This window comes from Monodon monoceros, unplaced genomic scaffold, assembly GCF_005190385.1.
Source record: "Monodon monoceros isolate NGI ecotype Baffin Bay Population unplaced genomic scaffold, NGI_Narwhal_1 Super_Scaffold_10, whole genome shotgun sequence".
Taxonomy (NCBI): Eukaryota; Metazoa; Chordata; class Mammalia; order Artiodactyla; family Monodontidae; genus Monodon; species Monodon monoceros.
This window is the reverse complement of record NW_021703766.1, coordinates 4,337,908-4,352,668: the sequence shown is the minus strand read 5'-3', so window position 1 is coordinate 4,352,668 and position 14,761 is coordinate 4,337,908. Positions and strand designations below refer to the sequence as shown.

The following is a 14,761-nucleotide window of genomic DNA, read 5'->3' as shown; positions in this document are numbered from 1 at the left end:
CCTCTCACTGCTGTGGCCTCTCCCGTTGCGGAGCACAGGCTCCGGACACGCAGGCTCAGCGGCCATGGCTCACGGGCCCGGCCACTCCGCGGCATGTGGGATCTTCCCGGACCGGGGCACGAACCCGTGTCCCCTGCATCGGCAGGCGGACTCGCAACCACTGCGCCACCAGGGAAGCCCCACAGTGTCATTTTTTTTTTCTTTTTTTTTTTTTTGTGGTACGCGGGCCTCTCACTGCTGTGGCCTCTCCCGTTGCGGAGCACAGGCCCCGGACGCGCAGGCTCAGCGGCCATGGCTCACGGGCCCGGCCGCTCCGCGGCATGTGGGATCTTCCCGGACCGGGGCACGAACCCGCGTCCCCTACATCGGCAGGCGGACTCTCAACCACTGCGCCACCAGGGAAGCCCAACAATAACACTTTTATAAAACAAATCTACTTTGCAAAAAGATTCACCACAAGGTATTTTTAAATCCCAAGTAAATTTAATTATATACTCTTTCTCAGCCAACAATAGCAGAATATATATTCTTCTCAAGTGTACCTGGAATATTCTCCAGAACAGACCATATGTTAGGCCATAAAACATGCCTCAATAAATTGAAAAGAACTGAAATCATGTAATGTATGTTCTTCAACCACAATGTAATGAAATTACAAATCAGTAACAAGGCAATTTGGGAATTTCACAAACACGTAGAAAATAAAGACTATACCCCTAAATAACCAACAGGCCAAAGAAGAAATCACGAGGGAAGTTAGAAAATACTGAGATGGGGACTTCCCTGGTTGCGCAGTGGATAAGGCTCCACGCTCCCAATGCAGGGGACATGGGTTCGATCCCTGGTCAGGGAACTAGATCCCACATGCATGCCACAACTAAGAGTTCGCATGCCACAACTAAGGAGCCGGCGAGCCTCAACTAAGGAGCCCACCTGCCACAACTAAGACCCAGAACGACCACATAAATAAATAAATAATTTTTGAAAAGAAAGAAAGAAAGAAAAAACTGAGATGAATGAAAACAAAAACACAATATACCAAAACTTATGGGCTTCAGCTAAAGCAGTGCTTAGAGGGAAATTTATAGACATAAATGCCTATATGAAAAAGAAGAGAGATCTCAAATCAATAACCTAACCTTCTAACTTGAGAAATGAAAAAAAGAAAATCAAACTAGCGATCAGAGTCAAGATGGTCAGTAGTAGGATGTGGAACTCACCTCTTCCCACAAAAACATCAAGAATACATCTATGAATGGAACAATGCTCTCAGAAAACTAGCAGAAGACCTCAAACACCTCAAAGGACAAGAAAGATCTCCAAGTAACTGGGCAGGACAAAGGAAAAAAACAATAGAGGAAGTGGGACGAGACCTGTGCCCCTGCGGGGGTGGAGCTGAAGGAGAGGAGAGGTTCCCGCACCCAGGGAAGCCTCACCAGTGAGGAGATCGGCCGGGACAGAAAGGGAGCTTCAGAGGCTTGGAGGAGAGCACAGCAACCAGTTAGTAGCAGGCAGGACAGAGAGAGACCTACACGGACAGCTGTGCCACCGCCCTGTGTGCCCCAGCCTGAGACGCATGTCCGCTGGTATGAGGTGGGGGCTGGGTGCTGTAACACGGGGTTTAGACGACAGACCCAGGGAGAGGACTGCTGTTAGCTGTGTGGAGACAGCCTGAAGGGGCTGGAGCGTGGGGCGCAGCAACCAGGAGTGTTTGCGGAAGAACCCCGGGCCGCCACAGAAGCGAAGCGCCATTGTTAAGTGGCATGCCAAGGTAGAGGCGGGGCTGCCATCGCAGCCTCTTTCCCCACCCGCCGGCTCCTGCCTATGCAGGCTCCAGGACAGGCTCCTGCCCAGGCAGGTCACACACCCCAGACACGCCGGTCCCCTCCTGCCTGGGCAGGCTCGTGTGCCCCAGCCACTGCCCTGTGCCCCCAGAAGCAGACAGCAGTGGGTTGCCCATACGCAGAGGTGGGGCTGAAATCACAGCTGAGGCCCACAGGCCGTGTGACTTAGGAAGCAGAGCTGAAATCTCTCCCCACGGCTGCGTGAACCTTGCATTTATACCTCCACGGCCGACTTTGTAAATTCAGTGCCCGTGGAGCAACCAAACAGACAACTGGTGCTCCCGCAGCTGGGACGGGTCTGGCCTTAGCAGCTGTGGGCTTTGTGGGCGCGTACACGCAGGGGCTGGGCTGGGCCAGGGTCTGAGCTGCATCCATAGCTCCCACAGTGGGTCCAGGTATGTAACGACTACAGTCCTGGGACCTGACTTCAGTGGATCTACGCTGGTGGCCTTGTGAAAACAAAGCCTGAGAGGCACCAGGGCTGACTGCCAGCACACCCAGAGCTGAGGTGGGGCTGAGGGCAGTGCCAACAACAGTGTACTCTGTGAGCCCGCACAGCAGGTGAAAGGTGACACACTCACAGGTGAACAGCTCCAGCACAGTAATACTCAGTGGCTCCTCTCCCAGTGGGAGCGCTCCAATCCCGCCTATTCTTGCACTGCAGGTCAGAAACAGAGCTAGGGGCTTCTACACCAACAACTAGAGAGCAGACCCTGCCCTGGACAGGGCAGTGATAACCACAGAGGGAAGAGGAGTCCCCACTCATTGTCCAGTGCAGGCTCTGGTCACCACAACACCAGTCGCACCTCCTGTCAAGGGGATGACAGCCAGCACACACTGAGGAAAGAGGCAGCAGGCATCCATACTGAAAACAGCCCTTGCCCCCAAAAAAATATTAAACCCATGCAGGCTACGCAGGGACACTCCCACATAAAAATAGCCCTCCGAGACCACAGTAGATAATTGTTTCTCCTAAACTCATAGAGCAAGAGAAATATAAGTAAAATGAAGAAGCAGAGGGACCACTCCCAATGAAAAGATCAAGAGAATTCCCCTGAAAGAACAAACAATGAAACAGGCCTCTTCAGTCTAATAGATACCAAGTTCAAAAAGGAGATAATGAAAATACTGAAGGAACTAAGAAAGGCTATCGATAGAAATGCAGATTACTGTAAAAAAGGAACTAGAAACTATAATGAGGAGTCAAGAAACATTAGGAGATTCATTTGCTGAGACAAAAGCAGAACCAAAGGCTATGAATAGCAGAAAAAATAATGCAGAAGAACGAATAAGTGATCTGGAAGATATAGTAAAGGAAATCATCCAATCAGGGCATCAGACAGAAAGCCAAGTGAAAAACATGAAAGCAATACAAGAGACCTATGGGAGAATGTAAAGCATGCCCATCTACACATAATAGGGATCCCAGAAGGAGAAGGAAGAGAAAAGGGGACTGAAAACGTATTTGAAGAAATTATGGCTTAAAACTTCCCAAAGCTAAAGAAGGAAACAGATATGCAGATACAGGAAACACAGAGGGTCCTGAACAAGATAAACCCAGAAATACCTACACCAATACATATGATAATAAAAATGTCAAAAGTTAAACATAAAAAAGAGGATTCTAAAGGCAGCAAGAGAAAAACACAGAGTTAATGACAAGGGAACCCCCATAAGGCTATCAGCTGATTCCTCTACAGAAACGTCGCAGTCCAGAAGGGAGTGGCAAGATATATTCAAAGTCCTGAAAGGGAAATATCTGTGATCTAGGACACTCTACCTGGCAAGATTATCATTTAGAATAGAAGGAGAAAGAAAGAATTTCTCAGACAAGCAAAAGCTAAAAAAATACAGCAATACTAAACCTATCCTAAAAGAAATATTGAAAGGTCTTCTCTAAATAGAAAAGTAGTAAGAATCTATAGGAAAGAGAAGATCACAATTATTTTTCTAGAATGTGTTTGAGCCTAAGTGACTACTAGTCTAAAGCAAGTAGGTAAATGAAGGGGTTAACATACTTGAAAAACAGGGCAACCACAAATCAAAAACATACAACAGAGTCACAAAAATCAAAAAGAAAAAACCATAAGCATAATACAAAAGAAAAGCATCAAAGCACAAAAGGAAAAAGAAAAAGGGACAAAAGAATATAAAATCAACAGGAAAACAAGGTTTAAAATGGAAATAAATATATATCTATCAATAATTACCTTAATGTCAATGGACTAAATGCTCCCATCAAAAGACACTGAGTGGTAGACTGGATAAAAAACAAGAGTCTATGCTGCCTACAAGAGACCCATTTTAGGGCAAAGGACACACATGTATTAAGAGTGAGGGGATGGAGAAAGATGCTGCATGCAAACAGAAATGAAAAGAAAGCAGGGGCCGCAATACTCATATCAGACAAAAAAGACTTTAAAACAAAGGTTATAAAGAAAGATAAAGAAGGACATTATGTAATAATAAAAGGATCAATACAAGGAGAGGATATTACATTTGTCAACATATATGCACCCAATATAGGAGCACCCAAATACAGAAAACAAATACTAACAGACATAAAGGGAGAAACTGACAGGAATATAGTAATAGTAGGAGACTTTAGCACCACACTCACATCAATGAATAGATCTTTGAGACATAAAATCAATAAGGCAACAGAGGTCCCAAATCATACATTAGAACAGTTAGACTTAATTGATATCTTCAGGACATTACATCTAAAAAAAAATACATTCTTTTCAAGTGCACACAGAACATTTTCTAGGACTGACCACACACCTGGGCACAAAACAAGCCTCAACAAATTTAAGAGTAAAGAAATTATTTCAAGCATCTATCTTCAGGACATTACATCTAAAAAAAATACATTCTTTTCAAGTGCACACAGAACATTTTCTAGGATTGACCACACACTTGGGCACAAAACAAGCCTCAACAAATTTAAGAGTACAGAAATTATTTCAAGCATCTTTTCTGACCACAACAGCATGAAACTAAAACTCAACCACAGAAAAAGAAACGAGAAAAAAACAATTACATAGAGGCTAAACATGCTACTAAAAAAAACGATGGGTCAGGCTTCCCTGGTGGTGCAGTGGTTAAGAATCTGCCTGCCAAGGCAGGGGACACATGGGTTCGAGCCCTGGTCCGGGAAGATCCCACATGCTGCAGAGCAGCTAAGCCCGTGCACCACAACTGCTGAGCCCACATGCCACAAATGAAGCCCACGAGCCTAGGGCCCTGCTCCACAACAAGAGAAGCCACCATAATGAGAAGCCCGTGCACTGCAACGAAGAGTAGCCCCCACTCACGACAACTAGAGAAAGCGTACACGCAGCAACGAAGACCCAATGCAGCCGAAAATAAAAATAATTTTAAAAACCCAATGGGTCAATGATGAAATCAAAGAAGAAATTAAAAAATACCTTGAGCAAATGACAATGAAAACACAACCATACAAGAACTATGGGATGTAGCAAAAGCAGTTCTTAGAGGGTAGTTCATAGTGATACAGGCCTTCTTTAAGAAACAAATATCTCGGGACTTCCCTGGTGGTGCAGTGGTTGGGAGTCTGTCTGCCAATGCAGGGGACACGGGTTCGAGCCCTGGTCCGGGAAGATCCCACATGCCACAGAGCAACTAAGCCCGTGCGCCACAACTACAAAGTCTGTGCACTACAGCCCGTGAGCCACAACTACTGAGCCCGTGTGCCACGACTACTGAAGCCTGCGTGCTTAGAGCCTGTGCTCCGCAACAAAGAGAAGCCACTGCAATGAGAAACCTGCGCACTGCAACAAAGAGTAGCCCCCGCTCGCCGCAACTAGAGAAAGCCCGCGCGCAGCAACGAAAACCCAGCATAGCCAAAACTAAATAAATAAATATATATTTTTTAAAAAGCAACAAATATCTCAAATAAACAACCTAACACACTACCTAAAAAAATTAGAAAAAGAACAAACAAAACCTAAAGGAAAAGATAATAAAGCAAAGGAAAGATAATAAAGATCAGAAACGAAATAAATATAAGAGAGATTAAAAAACAAACAAGAAAAATCAATAAAACCAACAGCTGTTTCTTTGAAAGGGTAAACAAAATTGACAAACCTTTGGCCAGGCTCACCAAAAAAAGAGAGAAGACCCAAATAAACAAAATAAGAAATGAAAGAAGAGAAATCACAACAGATACCACAGAAATACAAAAAGCCATGAGTGAATACTATGAACAATTATATGCCAACAAATCTGACAACCTCCAAGAAATGGACAACTTTCTAGAAACATATAACCCATCAAAACTGAATCACAAAGAAAGAGACAACTTAAACAGACCAATCACTAGAAAAGAAATCAAACCTGTTAAAAAAAGAAAAAAAACAGCAAACAAAACAAAACCTGCCTAAAATAAAATTCCAGGACCATATGGCTTCACAGGCAAATTCTACCAAACATACAAAGAAGAACTTATACTGATCTTTCTCAAATTCTTCCAAAAAACTGAAGAGGAAGGAACACTCCCAAAGACATTCTATGAAGACACTGTCACCCTGATACCAAAAGCAGACAAAGACACCACCAAAAAAGATAATTATAGGCCAATACCTTTGATGAATATAGATGCAAAAATTCTCAACGAATTATTAGCAAACCGAATCCAACAACACATTAAAAAAGTCATACACCACAACCAAGTTGGATTCATCCCAGGATCACCAGGATGGTTCAACATATTCAAATCAATCTACATGATATACCACATCACCAAAAGAAAGGACAAACACTACATGATCATCTTAATAGATGCATGAAAAGCATATGATGAAATCCAACACCCATGCATGATAAAAGCCCTTACAAAATTGGGTATAGAGGGAACGTATCTCAACATAATAAAAGCTATTTATGACAAACCCACAGCCAACATAATACTCAATGGTGAAAAGCCGAAAGCCTTCCTGCTAAAATCGGGAACAAGACAAGGGTGACCACTCTCACCACTTCTCTTCAACATAGCATTGGAAATCCTAGCCACAGCAATCAGACAAGAAATAGAAACAAAAGGTATTCAACTGGGTAGGGCAGAGGTAAAATTATCATTATACACAGATGACATGATAATATATATAGAAAACCCTCAAGACTCCACACAAAAACTACTAGAACTCTAGAGCCCACAAGCCACAGCTACTGAGCCTGCAGGCCATGACTACTGAGCCCGCATGCCTAGAGCCCGTGCTCTGCAACAGGAGAAGCCACCACAATGAGAAGCCCATGCACCACAATGAAGAGCAGCCCTTGCTTGCCACAACTAGAGAAAGACCGTGTGCAGCAACAAAGACCCAACACAGCCATAAATTAATTAACTATTTATTTTTTAAAAGATGATTCAAGGAAATGGAAAGATATCCCATGCTCTTGGATTGGAAGAATATTGTTTAAATGGCCATACTACCCAAAGCAATCTATAGGTATAATGCAATACCTATGAAATTACCCATGACATTTTGCACAGAAATAGAACAAATAATAATAAAATTTATATGGAACCATAAAAGACCCAGAATTGTCAAAGCAATCCTGAGGAAAAAGAGCAAAGCTGGAGACATAACCCTCCCAGACTTCAGACAATATTACCAAGTTACAGTAATCAAAACAGCATGATATTGGCACAAAAACAGGCATATAGATCAACGGAACAGAAGAGAGAGCCCAGAAATAAGCCCACACACCTACGGCCAATTAATCTTCAACAAAGCAGGTAAGAATATACAATGGAGAAAAGACAGTCTCTTCAGCAAGTGGTGTTGGAAAAGCTGCACAGCTGCATTTTAAATCAGTGAAGTTAGAATACACCCTCTCACCATACACAAAAATAAACTCAAAATTACTTAAAGACCTAAATATAAGACAAGACACCATAAAACTCCTAGAAGAGAACATAGGCAAAACATTCTCTGACATAAATCATACCAATGTTTTCTTAGGTCAGGCTCCCAGGGCAATAGAAATAAAAGCCAAAATAAACAAATGGGACCTAATCAAACTTAAAGGCTTTTGCACAGCAAAGGAAACCATAAACAAAACAAAAAGACAACCTACAGACTGGGAGAAAATATTTGCAAATGATATGACTAACAAGGGCTTAATTTCCAAAATATACAAATGGCTCATACAACTCAACAACAACAAAAAACAAACAACCCAATTCATAAATGGGCAGAAGACGTAAATGGACATTTCTCCAAAGAAGACATACAGATGGCCAAGAGGCACAGGAAGAGATGCTCAAGGTCGCTAATTATTAAACAAATGCAAATCAAAACTACAATGAGGTACCACCTCACACCAGTCAGAATGGCCATCATCAGAAAATCTACAAACAATAAATGCTGGAGAGGGCGTGGAGAAAAGGGAACCCTCTTGCACTGTTCATGGGAATGTAAATTGTACAGCCACTGTGGAGAACAGTATGGAGGATCCTTAAAAAACTAAAAATGGAACTACCATATGACCCAGCGATCCCACTACTAGGCATACACGCTGAGAAAACCATAATTCAAAAAGACACATGTACCCCAGTGTTCATTGCAGCACTATTTACAATAGCCAGGACATGGAAACAACCTAAATGTCCATGGACAGATGAATGGATAAAGGAGATGTGGCAGATATATATAATGGAATATTACTCAGCCATAAAAAAGAATGAAATAATGCCATTTGCAGCAACATGGAGGGACCTAGAGATTATCATACTAAGAAAGGTAAGTCAGAAAGAGAAAGACAAATACCATATGATATCACTTATATGTGGAATCTAAAATATGACACATATCTACGAAACAAAAACAGACTCACAGACATAGAAAACAGACTTGTGGTTTCCAAGGGGGAGGGAGGGGAGGGGAGGAAAGGATTGGGAGTTCGGGATTAGCAGAGGCAAACTAGTATATATAGGATGGATAAACAACAAGGTCCTATTGTATGGCACAGGGAACTATATTTAATATCCTGTGACAAACCATAATGGAAAAAAACAATAATATAGGGACTTCCCTGGGAGTCCAGCGATTAAGAATCCATCTTGCAATGCAGGTGACTCTGGTTCAATCCCTGGTGAGGGAACTAAGAACCCACATGCCGTGGGGCAACTAAGCCCACGTGCCACAACTACTGAGCCCATGTGCCACAACTACTGAGCCCATGTGCCACAACTAGAGAGAAGCCCGCACACTGCAATGGAAGATCCTGCGTGCTGCAACTGAGACCTGATGCAGCCAAAAATAAATAAATATTTTTTTAAGAGTAAGAATGTATATATTCATTGTAAATCAACTATACTTCAATAAAATTTTTTTTAAAAAAAGGAAAGAAAACCAAACTAAATCTAAAAGAAGCAGAAGAAAGAAATAAAAGACTTGGATGAAGATAAATGAAATAGAGATTAGATAACAGAGAAAACCCATAAAACCAAAAGTTGGCTCTTTGAAAACAACAAAAAGTGAACAAAACATTAGCTAGACTGACCAAGAAAAAAGGAGAAGAATCAAATGGCTAACATCAGAAATGAAAGTGGGGACGTCACTACTGACCCTGCAGAAATAAGGATTATAAGGAAATACTATGAGCGACTGCCCACGATTAAATAATCTAAATAGTCCTCCAAAGTTGGAAGACCCACATTTGCTGGTTTCAAAAGTTCAGTACAAGCCTACAGTAATGGAGATGGCGTGGTACCACTCTATAAGGCCAAGGTCTAAGGACTGAGGCAGGGCACTTGCCTTGAAGCTTCATCTCGGAGCACAGCTGAGCAGCCAGCGCCTGCACCCTGGACAGGGGGCCTGGGGCCTGCTTCTGAGCCCAGCCTCTCAGCTCCTGTCTGTAGCTTAGCACGTGTGCCACGGAGCCAACCACGTCCTCTGTAAACTTGAAGACCACAATTTTACCATTAATCGCATTTCCGTTATGACCTATGACCTACACCATATCAACGTGGGGAAGGGTGTCTCATCTCCTTAAGGCCAACTGTGATGGACCACAATCTGGAACAGATCATGTAACTTGGGTAGTTACTCATTTTTCCAACGACACCTTTGGCTGGTCTAGATTACCAGCGCCTTTTTGTCCAGGAGTTCTGACCTTAACCAGTGACACGGTCTAGGTACCCGCGCCCCGGGGTGGACTTGTGCACAATGCCGCCATCAGCGGCTTAATCGTCCTAGGTCCCCCACCAAAGGATACCAAGCCTGCTTGGGATGGCTGCAAACGGCCTGGTGGCCTCTTACCTTCTTGACCTCTCTTGCTTTCACGGGACCTTCTGTGGCAGAAATCATTTTCAGGATCACGAGACTCTTCTCCTCAGCATTTCCTTTCAAAAGGTAGGACATGGACACTGTGAACTGCTCCTGGGAGATGCGCTCACTGGGCCCCTTGGTCTTCCCAGTCACGTCCACCCTCCGCATGCCCTCAAACAGTCTGGTGACCATCTCTGGGGGAAGAGCTTCCCCCACATGGCTCTGCGGGGACAGGTAGGTGAAAAGGTCAGACAGGGTGCCAGTCAAATGAGGCAGGATGATGGAAATATAGCTAAGGGAGAAAGACCAACCACTGCTACCAGCACATAACCTTCCTAGATCCCCAAATGCAACATCTCTCCCCACCTAAGGGCATCATGACACCCCAGGACCCACACACAGCTAACGCGTCCTGGCTTGTGGCTCATCTTGGCCGTCAGACTCTTCCATCAACTGTTCCCATCCTGCCCTCCAGACTTCCCAGTCTCCCCAGACTGGCTGTGTCATTCCTGCCTCTGGCCATCGTCTGCTCTTCACTCTGCTTACAACATCTCCTCAATTCTAGATTCTAGTAGCTGTCATTTGCATGTCTAAATTTATTTCCATATGGAACATACGGTCTGTGTAGCGCTAAATTGGCATGCTCTATACTATGGACTTCCGAATATATTAGCTAGCTTTATCAATCCGAGTTCTTTGTGCTCAGTATGCATTGGAAAGGGGGGGGAGGATAAATTGGGAGATTGGGAGTGACATATACATACTACCATATATAAAATAGATAACGAATAAGGTCCTACTGTATGGCACAGGGAACTACTCAAAATTCTGTAATGACCTATATGGGAATAGAAGCTAAAAAAGAGTGGATATATGTATATGTATAACTGATTCACTTTGCTGTATAGCAGAAACTAAGACAACACTGTAAATCAACTACACTCCAACAAAAATTTTTTAAAATTTAAAAAATCTAGTTCTTGGGACTTCCCTGGTGGTCCAGTGGTTAAGACTCCACGCTGCCAACGCAGGGGTCATGGGTTCAATCTCTGGTCAGGGAACTAAGATCCTACATGCCACGCAGCATGGCCAAAAGATTTTTTTTTAAATCTAGTTCTTAATTGTCTTGCCAGTAACATTCTGTAAATATTCTTTCTCTTTGACTCCAACATCAAATCTGATTTGGTCCAGGGATCATAAATACAGGGGAAGAGAAAGCAAACCATGAACTAAATCAGTGGGTTCTGAAAACGGAACTCTCCTGTAACAACTTCCCGTGTCTACACGGTCTGTGAAAACATCAGTATTCTGCATTTCTTGTAAAGCAGTTTCCCACCCTCATTGCTCAAAAAGAGTATTCCTATTTCTGTCGGTGTTTCCAAAGTTCTACTGGAAAAGAAACCTCTAATTAGTTCCCAAAGGAACTTTTATTTGGTTGCCAAGGTTTTCTGACCAACTTTTCACCCTATTTATCTTTTTTTTTTTTTTTTTTTTGCTGCATTGGGTCTTCGTTGCTGCGCGCAGGCTTTCTGTAGTTGCGGTCAGCGGGGGCTACTCTTCGTTGCAGTGCGTGGGCTTCTCATTGCAGTGGCTTCTCTTGCGAGGCACAGGCTCTAGGCATGCAGGCTTCAGTAGTTGTGGTGTGCAGGCTCAGTAGTTGTGGCTCACGAGCTGTAGAACGCAGGCTCAGTAGTTGTGGCGCACGGGCTTAGCTGCTCTGCGGCATGTGGGATCTTCCCAGACCAGGGCTCAAACCTGTGTCCCCTGAACTGGCAGGAGGATTCTTAACCACTGCACCACCAGGGAAGCCCCACCCTATTTATCTTGATAAACACCTGTGAACGTTGTCACCAACTCAGCAGTTAAGTCCCTAAGTGGCCTGTCTTGTTCTGTCTGCTCCAGCTTAGTGGGCGACCCAGCAGACTAGGGTGCTTTTGGTCTAGTGGAGATACACATGATACACATACACACACACACACACACACACACACACACACACACACACACAAGCTGTAACCCCAATAACCTCCCTGGCCAGTTTCCTCAACTATAACGTGAGTATGTTGGGGGGATCCCCAATGCCATCTGCTCCTGTTCTGCATGTCCTAAAAGAGGAGGCTCTCCTCAGAAAACTAAAAATAGAGCTACCATATGATCCCACACTCCCACTCCTGGGCATACATCCAGACAAAACTATAACTCAAAAAGATACCTGCACCCCTATGTTCACAGCAGCACTACTGACAATGGCCAACACATGGAAACAACCTAAGTGCCCATCGACAGAGGAATGGATAAAGATGATGTGGTACATATACACAATGGAATACTACTCGGCCATAAAAAAGAATGAAATAATGCCATTTGCAGCAACATGGATGGACCTAGAGATTATCATACTAAGTGAAGTAAGTCAGACAGAGAAAGACAAATATTATATATCACTTATATGTGGAATCTAAAATATGGCACAGAAGAACCTATCTACAAAACAGAAACAGACTCACAGACATAGGAGGTCATACTTGTGGTTGCCAAGGGCGAGGGGGAGTCAGGGAGGGATGGAGTGGGAGTTTGAGGTTAGCAGATGTCAACTATTATACATAGGATGGATAAACAACAAGGTCCCACTATATAGTACGTGGAACTATATTCAATATCCTGGGAGAAACCATAATGGAAAAGAATATAAAAAAGAATGTATATATGTGTATAGCTGAGTCACTTTGCTATACAGCAGAAATTAACGCTACGTTGTAAATCAACTATAGTTCGATAAAAAACTAAATTTAAAAGAGGAGGCTCTGAAATGTCTTCACACATTGCACCGCCTCCCCAGTGCCCAGGGGGATGGGCTGATGAGGTCTCTTCCCTGTTGTCTCGCTCTGTCTGATCACCCAAACCACCCAAACGCGTGGCTGAGAGCCCCATGGAACGGGGCCAAAAGATGGGTAAATGGGCAGTTCTCACTCGTTGTCAGGTGAACCTTGCCTCTGAAACTTCGTCATTTTGTTAGGAAAACCACAAAACTCCCAGGACGTCAAACGCTTACGAATCCTAAAGGCCAAGGTGGACTTGAAACTTTGCAGTTACTGGACCCACAAATACAGCTAAGGGCAGCCTATCACTCGTCTGGAGGGAAACCGGGGACAGTGGTTCAAGAGACAGGAAGACACCAGCCCCTCTAGTCAACCTCAAGTGGGAAAAGTCCCCAAACACTGTGATACGAAGGCTGAGCGGAGCAGCTGCAACACTGACCACGGAACCCACAAAGCTGAAAATAGGTACTCTCTGTCCCTTTCTAGAAAACACATCCCTCCGTGTTCCCACACCTGTCTTACGGGAACAGACAGCCAGTGTTGGCCTGACCCCTCTCCAAACTCAACATGAACTTCTGACTGTTACTCTTGCCTTCAGTGCCTGCAGAGAGAAGGATCTGGGCGAGGTGCTGGAGCGGAGTTCCGCTGACGACAGAGCATCAAACAATCTGTCGATCTCGGCCTGCTCCGCAGGAAGAAACCGCGGGGAGAGACTCTGCCCCGAGAGGCTCTTGCTATTCCCCATCTGTCCTGGTAGCTGGCAGGAGTCTCTGCAGAAGGAAAGTTCACACCCAGTTAGCAGGGAAATCAAGAGGTAATCATCACAGAAAATAAACATCGATAATTACATGGTCAAGGTAATCAATACTGACCTCCTTGCAAAATGCAGCTACAACACGTCAGAGCTATGTAATGTTGTTTCAGTGTGGTAGAAATTAATGGTCGACACAAATAAAGTGGGAAAACCCAATTCTAATTCTTCTGACTGCCTGAGGCCTGTTCATAATTGCCAACCAAAAGTCGATTTCTTTATTCGAAAACAGTTTCTAAGCTAATGCAACTAAAATGTAGAAAAATCAGGATTTCAATCTAAATATTCATTTTTTAAAAGTCTGAGTTGAAAAAATAATCTATAAGGCTGGATGATCACACATATTTTAAAAAAAATCAACACCCTGCAAATATCACCTACAGAGCAGACGTGCTAGTAGACATGTTTTTCCCTTTGTGATCCTGGCTCCACCTGGCTGGCTGTATGGTCTTGGGCAAGCGACCAAAACTCTCTGTGCCCCAGTTTCCTCGTTTGTAAAATGGGAATAATCACAGGCCAACCTCAGACGGCTGTGATCATGGTTGGCCAAAGCTATGAGATCAGGACTTCCCTGGTGGCACAGTGGTTAAGAATCCACCTGCCAATGCAGGGGACACGGGTTCAAGCCCTGGTCTGGGAAGATCCTACATGCCATGGAGCAACTAAGCCCGTGTGCCACAACTACCGAGCCTGTGCTCTAGAGCTCGTGAGCCACAACTACTGATCCCCCATGCCACAACTACTGAAGCCCGTGCACCTAGAGCCCGTGCTCCACAAAAAGAGAAGCCACCACAATGAGAAGCCCACACACCACAACAAACAGTAGCCCCCACTCGCTGCCACTGGAGAAAGCCCACATGCAGCAACGAAGACCCAATGCAGCCAAAAATAAATAAGTAAAATTAATTTATTAAAAAGTAAATAAGTAAATAACATACAAAGGAATTCCCATAACGTTATCAGCTGATTTTTCAGCCGAAACTCTGCAGG

General features: G+C 44.0%; 1 protein-coding gene across 3 annotated transcripts in view; it reads right to left on the bottom strand.

Moving 5' to 3' along the window:
- The window catches only part of MEAK7 (MTOR associated protein, eak-7 homolog), a 66,326-nt gene that overhangs the window by 11,409 nt on the left and 40,156 nt on the right, over positions 1-14,761 (bottom strand). For 2 of the 3 annotated variants that reach the window (XM_029206967.1, XM_029206976.1), the window contains 3 exons: positions 13,553-13,730; positions 10,133-10,363; positions 9,629-9,773 (listed from right to left, as the gene is read on the bottom strand). In XM_029206967.1, coding sequence (XP_029062800.1) covers positions 9,629-9,773; positions 10,133-10,363; positions 13,553-13,705 — 529 coding nt within the window. In that variant the 5' untranslated portion in view covers positions 13,706-13,730. Of the gene's footprint in view, positions 1-9,628; positions 9,774-10,132; positions 10,364-13,552; positions 13,887-14,761 lie in introns of those variants that run through there. The other variant, XM_029206958.1, reaches the window with a different exon arrangement.